Source organism: Apis dorsata, unplaced genomic scaffold (genome assembly GCF_000469605.1).
Source record: "Apis dorsata unplaced genomic scaffold, Apis dorsata 1.3 scaffold_132, whole genome shotgun sequence".
NCBI lineage: Eukaryota > Metazoa > Arthropoda > Insecta > Hymenoptera > Apidae > Apis > Apis dorsata.
Genome location: NW_006263425.1, coordinates 550359 through 560415, shown reverse-complemented (window position 1 = coordinate 560415; position 10057 = coordinate 550359). Strand labels below are relative to the sequence as shown.

The following is a 10057-nucleotide window of genomic DNA, read 5'->3' as shown; positions in this document are numbered from 1 at the left end:
ATTATATATTATATATTTTTTTATGTAATAATTAAAATTTAATTTTTCTTTTTTTATGCAATTTTGAATACTATTTTTATTTATATGATTTTGAATTTATGATTTTCAATGTTTTTCAAATCTATGAATTATAAAATTATATATATATATTTATATAAAAAATATTAAATAAGATAATAAGATAATATTAATAATTAATAAAACGATATATCAAAAAGAATACTTTTTCAATCTTTTACAGAAAATGGAAATACTATGTTAATTGATTTAGATAGTAAATCTAAAGAAGATATATTATTTCATCTTCAAATCGTAATTGGTAAAGCAAAGCATATTCTGCAGCAAGAAAATATAATGCAAGAAAAGAAAGATAATTCTGCTAATTTTGGTGTTGGTTGTCATAGAAGTTGCATATGTGTAATACCTGGTCAAATACCATGTCCTGCTATAGTACCCTTACCATATCACATGCGTGGAAAATATAAAAAAAGTTTAAAAGAACCATAATTTTGTTTATTTATGTAATTGTATTATGATTAAAATAAAACTAATTGTAGTAAAAATTTAATATCACTTTTATTTAAGTTTTATATAAGTTTAATATCTTTTTATTTTTAGATATTTAATTTTAAATAAAAAATTATCATATTTTACATTACAATAAAATATATATTAAAGTATATATTTGTTTATTATAAAAAGATATTATAGATTATGAAAATACATGTACATTAATGTACATATTAAATATTATGTTGTTGAGTGAATTAAGATACTTGTGTATCTAATGTGCAGTTGCACCTTAGGAATTATGTTGACAGTAGAAAACAAGACTTAAAAAACTAACTAAAAAATAAGATTTTATAATAAAAAAATTGACATAATACAGAGATATTACTTAAATAGAATATATAAATAATATAAATATTCCAACTATAGTCATGGAACAAACATTGATAATATAAATGAAATGATTATTTTTAATTGTAACATTATAAATTAAAAAAAAAAACAATTTTTAAATTATCTCCTTGGTTTATGACGATTATATGGCTTATTATTGTGATAATAATTACTTCGATTATGATAACGAGTAGATGTGGACGGTTTTGGATTTTCTGGTTTTTGATATAAATGTATTATTGGTGATCCATTTAAAGGTTTATTTAATTCAAATTCCTCTTCTGATTCTTTCATTAATTTCAATTTTGCTTCTATAGCTTGAATTGCTGTTTCACGACTATTAAAATAATTAGTAATATTTAATAATAGTCAAAATTATTTTTATTATTATATATTTATAAATTAAAATTTACCTTATTCTTTTATCTTCTTTTTTAGCTCCAGCTAGAGCAGGTATATCTATTTTTGGCTTTGGCTTATCCATATCAGACTTAAATAAAATAAATACATATTAATTTACTAATTTAAAAATTAAATATAATAAACAAATTTTTGTTTAATTAATATGTTTAAAGATTTTAACAAAAAAAAATATTAATATTTAACATTATTATTTTAATTATTACCTCTGTTACACTATGAGCCCATCTGACAATAATATTTTTTGCTCCCACTTTTAAATTATGTAAAGCATCTTTAGCTGCTTTAGCATCTTGAATAGTTTTATATGTAACAAATGCATAACCTCTAGGTTGACCAGCTTGTGGGCCTGATCGATGAAATAGAAGGTCGAACTTTTCAATTGTTCCATGTTTTTGGACGAGTTTTAGGAGTTGGTACCAGTTAACAGATAAAGAGTTAGTTTTTTCAGATTTTTTTATTACACAAAGAAATTACGTGGTTTTCTAATACTAAAGAATTATATTAGTATAATTTAATTATTAATCTGAGGTAAATACTTACTCATTAATTCTTAAATCTAAATTGCCTACCCACAATCTTCTATCTTCTACCTGATTTGATTTTATGGGTTCTAATGGCAAAGGAACTTTAGTAATTGGCTAAAAAATTAAGAAAAATTATTAAACTCATACTATATACTAAAATTATTTAATGAAATTTAAATAATCATATAACCTCTTTTGATTAAAATTAAACTTTACCTCCATATTTATAGAGTCTAAAAAAATATTAAATTAATCAAAAAGACCTTAATTGCCCGTATTAACTTTGAAATATATTTTTGTGTAAAACTGAGCATTAGGCCTTAAATATTTATACGAAATCGTACAAATGCATTGAAATACAGAATTCACTTTACGGCAGTTTAGCAAATTGTTCGTCTTTACGGACAATTACAAGTGACATATCTATTATTGAAAATAATTTAAATATATTAAACAAATATATGTTGATATTTATAATACATATTTAAAACCAATTAAATTTAATGATAAATAATTTATCATAATAAATTATTTTGTTATACTTCCGAATTTAATATAATGTTTAAGATCATCTTTAGTGTTTTGAATTATAATTTTATGAATGAATAAATATAAATAAAATGTAATATAGATTAATATATGTAATAATGATAATATTGTTTATAATACATAAATTAAAAAACATTTTTCTACTCTCTAATATAATACAAAGAATAAACAGTTCTTTATTAATTTTAAATATGGCGTCCTTTTCATCAATTGCGAATGATGACAGCAAGAAATAACCGCAATATTGAATCATATTAAATTGTTTATTTATTTTGCATTTTTGTGGAAAATATATTCCAAATGGAGAGATCGGTAACATCTGAACAATCAGCTACTCAAATACAAACAGAAACAGATGTTACAGATTCTGCATCTCAGGTATGCTTAGTTTTATCATGATTGCGTCATTATTTTGACATAATAATTTATACTTTTTATGATATAAAAGATATAATACAAGTGTTAATAGTGTAAAGTGTTATTCTAACAATATCATTGTGTAATTTTATGGTGATTTTAATTATTAATTTAGTGAAATGATATTTATATTTATAATTGTGAATAATAAATATTTTTTATAAAAACAACTATTCTTTATCAAAAATATACAATGTACACATTATTTGTTTCAAAATGGATAAGAACAAAACATTTACTAAACATATATACAAAAAAAAATCGAAGATATACATGTACAAATATCAAAGATGATAAATCACCTTTATCCGGAATTCGTGTTTTGGATTTGACTCGAATTATTGCCGGACCTTATTGTACCATGATTCTTGGAGATCTTGGTGCTGAGATCTTAAAAATTGAAAAACCAGATAATGGGGATGAAGCACGAAAATGGGGTCCACCATTTATAAAAGGAACTGAAGAAGCAACTTATTTTCTTAGTGTTAATAGAAATAAAAAAAGTATATGTATTGATTTAAAAAAAGGCAAAGATATAATTTATGAGTTAGCAAAAAAATCTGATGTATTAGTAGAAAATTATGTACCAGGGAAATTAAAAAGAATGGGTTTAGGATATGAAGATATTTCCAAAGTAGCACCTCATTTAATATATTGTTCTTTGACTGGTTATGGATATAAAGGACCTTATGCAAATAGACCTGGATATGATGTAATTGCTGCTTCCATAGGAGGTTTGTTACATATAACAGGTTCAAAAAATGGTCCACCATGTAAAGTTGGAATAGCAGTAACTGATTTAGCAACAGGTTTATATGCTCATGGTGCTATATTAGCTGCATTATATCAAAGAATGACAACTAAGAAAGGACAATGGATTCAATGTAATTTATTGGCAACACAAGTTGCTAGTTTAATAAATATAGGATCAAATTATTTAAATGCTAATAAAGAAGCAGTACGTTGGGGTTCAGAACATGAAAGTATTGTACCTTATGAAGCTTTTCATACAAAAGATGGTTACATGACTGTAGGAACTGGAAGTGATACACAATTTTTAGATTTACTTAAAAGAATGCATTTAACAGAATTATCTAAAATAGATAAATACAAAAATAATAAGACTAGAGTGGAAAATAGAGATGAATTATTATCTATTCTCAGAAAAAAATTTGAAACAAAAACTAATAAAGAATGGGCAATTGTTTTTGAAGGTGCTTCATTCCCATATGGACCAATAAATACAATAAAACAGGTACAAAATTATAAATATTAATGTTAAATAGTTTAAAAATAGTCTTTATACAAAAAATTTTATAGGTTTTTGAAGATCCTCATATAAACTATATGAAAATGGTACAAGAAATGGAGCATTATACAGGAAAAAGAATTAAAGTTGTTGGTCCTGCTGTAACTTATAGTTATTCTACAAATAAAGTTCGATTTGCACCTCCTGTAATGGGTCAACATACTACAGAAATATTAAAAAATATTTTAAACTATACTGATGATAAAATAGAAGCTTTAAAGAAAGTCAAGATTGTGCAATAAAAAAGTGGCTATTATTTAAAGAAGATATAAAGAAAATTTTAAATTCTAATATTTAATATAATAATTTAATAATTTGAATTTTTAAATATAAACTTTAATAATATTCTTATATATTTTTAATGTAACTATATATTAATTTTTTAACATAAACAAATATATTCATTAAAACAAGTAATCTTCTGAAATATATCTATCTACATTTTTATTATAAATTTACAATTTATCATGTATATCATATATATAAATATAAAAGATAGAAAATATTTTACATGTTTTTATTTTTTTAGGATGTTCCTACTGTTCGATTATGTCTTAGAAAACCAAGATCAAATAAGAAAGTTCAATGGACTCAGGGTACTGTAGATAATGAACATATGAATAAAAAAAAATCTAAATGTAAATATTTATTTCATTCAATTTATCATAATGTACAAAATACAAACAAAAAATAATTATATTTATTCACAAATGTATAAATATAATTCATATGTTATTATACAGGTTGTTGTATTTATGAAAAACCAAGAAGTTTCTGTGAAAGTAGTTCTGAAGATAGTGATGATGAATGTGAACATTGTCATGGTCATAAAGATGCTCATAAAAAAATTCTACAACGTAATGCAGAAACATCTAAGGAAGAAATGTCTCCTGCTCCAGGTATTAAATAAAATTATATTATGATAAAAATATATATATATAAATTAAATAATATGAAAAAAATATTTAAAATTTTTTATATATTTTTTATAGAATCAATGGTAAATGTATCTACATAAATATTTTAATAATATAAATAATTTCTTTAAATGGAAAAATAAATGAATTAATGCTGTAGAAAAAAAATGTGAAAATTAGGTATGTGATTTTTTTAAATATAATTTCTTATGAAATTAGATATAATAATATATTAATATGTAATTATTTTGTAGGAAATTTGAAATATTAAGAAATCATTAATTTTTAGCATAATTGTATTATTATTATGTTATTATTAACATTCATATTTTTTAATAAATATTGCAAGTTACACTTGTAATACTTATATTATTAATAAGTGACTATTAGTAAGGCATATTATTATTGAAAGTAAAAGAAAAAACAAAATAGATTTTTATTTATTATATCGTTAATTAATATTACATGATTTAATATTTATATAATATATAATCAAAAATGAATTTATTAACAATAGCTAGTGATTTTTAAATAATTTAAAAATAAAAAAATATGTACATTTTTTCATTGAAATAGAATTAATATTAATTAATTATAATAATAGAATTAATAATTAATATATAATAATAGAATTAATTATAGTTCCTATATCGCAAAATATAGAATATGTATATTATAGCTTTTCAATAGTTATTCTAAAACAAATTACAAAAATATTGTAAGTATTAAAGTTTATTATAGATTTGAAATTCTTAACGAAATAATTACATATAACTTTAAATGTAAATTTCTTTCTCTTAACGATCTATCTTAACGATTCTTGATTATCTTTTATATTTATTATATATATATATATCTCTTGTTGTATTATAATATTTAAGTAAATATATATGTCAAATATTTGTAACATAGAAAACAATTTTTTAATTGATTTTTTTTTCTTATATAATATTTTTGTTAATATAATTTTTTTTAAAATGTTAATTTCATTTTAATTGAAAATAAATTTTATCATTCAAAATATATTATTTATAAATAGTTATTTATTATAGTTCTGATGATACATTATTTATATATATGTATATAAAATAATTAAAAATTTTTAATTTTTTGTCTTTTTTTTATTTGATTAAAATTATAAAATATTTTAATTTTACATTTTTATTTTAATGAGAATTATTTCAACAATTGCTAATTGTATATTAAAAATTTTGTGTACCACCAAAACTTATTCTAAATTATTTAAAAATATCAGTCAGAAAATATCTTATTATCTAAACATAAAATATTGTCAATTAAATTTGTTATAAAAATTTAGAAAAGATTTATTCTTAAATGTTTAAAAATATACAACTTATTTTCGAAAGAATAATTTATCTTTAAGTACATACAAAATGACAAAAAAAATGAATAAAATAAATAAAATTATGTGAAAATTTTTGGATTGATTATAAAAAAATTATATAAATATTCCAATTATAATAAATATCATTGTACAACAAAATCATTCTTTCTTTAAAGATAGTACTCTATAAATAAAATATATGTAACATTTGTGTAGTTTAATTGTTAATATCTATAGATAATTATAAATATCTATAGATTATATTTATAAATGTGTAACCATATGTATCTTATTATTAAATTCTATTTAATTAAAAATAGAATTTATGAATTCATATATTAATATATTACACATTTAAATAGAAGGTATAAGTAAAGTAATTTAATATATTTTTTAAAATTTTAAATAGAAATTTAAATTGGAAATTTAATAGTCTTTAGTCAATCAATATTACAACTACTTTTTCGAAATTTTCGCCTATTACGTACTTCCATACCTCTACGAAAAGAATCTTCATTTAATCCTAATGAACGAACTACAGCTCGACTACGCCAAACTTTAACAGTAAAATCATCGCTAGTTGTGACTAACATTTCAGGATCACATGGATTAAAAGCAACAGAATTAACAACATCAGAATGAGGAAATTTAGCTAAACATACTCCATAATGTCTGTCCCAAAGATAACCATGTTTGTCTTCAGCTCCACTGATAATAATTTTAAGCTTAGAAAATTAAAATGAAATAATTATTTACATAAAATTAGTTTGATTAAATTTACCTGGCTACATATTCATTGCATACATCAAGAAAAATAAAGAAACATTCATTATTTGGTGTATATGCTTTATGAGCTCTTAGCATGGTACCAACTTGCTTTAATGTTACTAAATCAATAACATGTATATCAATTTCTTGAGCTATTGGCGGAGGTTGTAATGGATTTGTAATAACGTAACCTCGGGGCCATGGTCTTGTATTTACGTACAAATATCTAATAACAAACATAATATTAATATAAATATTGTTTATAATAAAAAGTAAAAATATAAATTTATATTTATAATATAAAAAAAATAATATGACCAACCTATGATCTGGAGATAATCCCATCCCTATAATATGTCCATGTAAATCAATTAAGTGATCTACTTTATCAAATTGATCAGCTACAGATTCATAATCCAACCAATTAGTAATAAATGCATAAGAATTTTGTCTTTCTCGTTCTCTTTCTCTTTGTTCTATTCTTTCACGTAATGATGGTCCTGGATCTAATCGTGCAGGAAATTTTACATTTTTTATTCTTTTGAAACCCACCTGATGAGGCGTATAAGTTTTTGATCCAGTTGTAAAAATAAGATATTTTTCACAATTATTTGATAATTCGTCTTCACTTTTTTTTATATTTGATGATTCTGTATTTAAAATTTTATTGTATTTGTATAATAAGAATATAATAATAATCTAAATTATAATAAATTTCACTTACTTCCAGATTTATTCCACAAAAAATTTTCATTTTTTTTGTCAATTTCCTGCGCTTTTTTTTCCATTTCTACTTGTCTATATTCCTGATTATATTGTATAGGATTAGCATATTCAAAACCATCACCAAGTTTTTTCCAATTCATGAATCCCCCTTCCAATGTACTATATCTATTTGTATATGCTTGAGTTAATTATATCAATTGTTTTCAATAATATTTTGAATTAAATAAAATATACATGAATAGAAAATGTATTTTGTTTAATTAACTTACTGTAATCTGGATGATGCATGACGAAGAACAACAGGTTCTTCTTGTAAAGTATCACTAGAAGATGCAGATGAAATATCTTTATGACTTGGTGGATTCCCTCTTTCTTCTTTAATATTAGAAGATGAAGGCTGATTATGTTGTTCTTCAGATTCATTTTGTTCAGGTGTTAAACAGTTAGCTATCATTATTGCTCGAAGTGATGATGCATTACCATTGTAAAATCTAAAATATATAAAATAATCATATAATTATTAATATATTTATTATTTATTATTATTATTATTAAATATTAATATATTACGCAAAATTGTTTTTATAATATTAAAAATTACTTGTTACGTAAAATACCTAAATAATTGTGTCATAATAGGTACATGTTCACTAGATGTCTCTTGATTTGCTTTATTAAGCCATAAGAGACTAGTACTAACTAAGTGTGCTAACCAACATAAATTTCCACTTATAAGGTAATGTTCACTGTACCATGTACCAAATATATCATAAGGTTTATTTATTACTCTACATTGAAGATCAAAGCCAGCTGTAATAAAAAGAAATTAAATAACAATTGATAATATATTTTTATTATTGTTAATTATTATTATTATTATTATTTTAAAATATTAATTAAATTCATTGATATTCTTACGTGCTAATCTAAATACTGCTATTTCACCCGAAGTACTGAGAGGAGTTCCAAAATGTACACCAGAAACAAGTAGCAAAGTATCAGAAGAATTAAATTGTGAAAATTGTGTATATTTCCAACTAAATGTTTTCATATCATGAAGATATTTTATACTAACAGGATATTGACTTTCCCAAACCTATAATAAATTTCATAAATTATAAATTACTTAATCAATTAATTAATATTATTAAACATAAAAATAAAAATTAAAAAAAAATTATAAAATAGAAATAACTCACAAAAATGTATCCATCTTTTGAACAAGTAGCAAACATTTTTCCATTATGTGAAAAACTAACATGTAAGACTTGATGGGAATGTTCTTTAAGTACTTCTGTTTCTAAAAGTGGTGTATGATATGTTAAACGTTTAAATTCTCCTAACCATGAAGGTTTTCCTAAAATATAATAATATATAATGTTAAATATAAAGTAAAAAAAATATAAATGAATATTAATATCAATAGTGATTTTTAATTACATGCATAGTGCGTATTAATTTTTATTTTTAATGATATGAAGATTGTGTTCTCTTTGCAATGTTGAATATTTATAAATATATAAAGTTAACCTGGCATAATGCCGATGTCCGGATCTATTTTGTATGTTTGATAGAACAGATCTTTCCAAAGAAATTCATCATGCGATACTCTATACCATGATTTACATACTTCTCCAGCAATTGTCAATTCTCTTGGTGTTAAATATTGAAAAATATTTAAAAGAATGGAATCCGGCATATAATACCAATTTTCATTCCCTTCACATATTTCGGATAAACAATTGCTCTTTTCTTCTGACATACGTACATTTTCTTTACTGTTTTCTTGATTTTTCGTAACATTTTCAACGATATCCATATCGAAATGCTGTTCTTTATTTACTAGAACAGCTGATATCTATCAGTAACACTGTTAATATAATGTAAGTGCTTTTGAGAACGGACGAATTTGACTGAGATCGAAAACGATTAATCGCCGGACATTTGCAAATAATAAATGCAATGGCACGATTAAAAAGCGTTGCAATCGTCTATAAAATTAAACTCTTCGATTGTATCTAATACATTCTATGACTGATGATAGATAAAATAATTTGCATTGCCAAAAATAGTCATAGATTCCGTAGTTGCTTTCTTTTTAAAACTACAAAGGTCTATATGTTTGTACACATATCAATGTAGATATCATGTATGCGCGCGCATACATTTACAATTT

General features: G+C 22.3%; 4 protein-coding genes across 6 annotated transcripts in view; 2 read left to right on the top strand and 2 right to left on the bottom strand.

Moving 5' to 3' along the window:
• Positions 1-558, top strand: part of LOC102674819 (probable 28S ribosomal protein S25, mitochondrial) — a 1415-nt gene extending 857 nt beyond the window's left edge. Inside the window, exon 3 of the mRNA XM_006613071.2 lies at positions 219-558. Coding sequence (XP_006613134.1) covers positions 219-507 — 289 coding nt within the window. The 3' untranslated portion in view covers positions 508-558. The remainder of the gene's footprint in view (positions 1-218) is intronic.
• LOC102681498 (probable RNA-binding protein 18) lies at positions 555-2712 on the bottom strand. Of its 2 annotated transcripts, none has more exons than XM_006613030.2 (5): positions 2580-2712; positions 1867-1964; positions 1530-1743; positions 1317-1393; positions 555-1240 (listed from the first exon to the last, which is right to left on the bottom strand). In XM_006613030.2, the coding sequence occupies exons 1-5, from the start codon at positions 2604-2606 to the stop codon at positions 1024-1026; spliced, it is 633 nt and encodes a 210-aa protein (XP_006613093.1). In that variant the 5' UTR covers positions 2607-2712; the 3' UTR covers positions 555-1023. The 2 variants fall into 2 exon arrangements, with proteins under 2 accessions (XP_006613093.1, XP_006613094.1); XM_006613031.2 differs by lacking the exon at positions 2580-2712 and adding an exon at positions 2067-2316.
• On the top strand, positions 2594-4535 carry LOC102681726 (succinate--hydroxymethylglutarate CoA-transferase). Of its 2 annotated transcripts, XM_031509227.1 has the most exons (3): positions 2594-2777; positions 3042-4071; positions 4137-4535. In XM_031509227.1, exons 1-3 carry the CDS (start codon positions 2755-2757, stop codon positions 4365-4367), a joined length of 1284 nt encoding a protein of 427 aa, XP_031365087.1. In that variant the 5' UTR covers positions 2594-2754; the 3' UTR covers positions 4368-4535. The 2 variants fall into 2 exon arrangements, with proteins under 2 accessions (XP_031365087.1, XP_006613095.1); XM_006613032.2 differs by lacking the exon at positions 2594-2777 and having other exon boundaries at positions 2995-4071.
• A 2119-nt stretch (positions 4536-6654) lies between these two features.
• Positions 6655-10041, bottom strand: LOC102670616 (F-box/WD repeat-containing protein 5). Its single transcript, XM_006613035.1, has 9 exons — positions 9412-10041; positions 9081-9238; positions 8800-8977; positions 8499-8691; positions 8151-8372; positions 7880-8046; positions 7478-7805; positions 7169-7381; positions 6655-7095 (listed from the first exon to the last, which is right to left on the bottom strand). The coding sequence occupies exons 1-9, from the start codon at positions 9698-9700 to the stop codon at positions 6828-6830; spliced, it is 2016 nt and encodes a 671-aa protein (XP_006613098.1). The 5' UTR covers positions 9701-10041; the 3' UTR covers positions 6655-6827.
• Between the last annotated feature and the right edge of the window lie 16 nt (positions 10042-10057).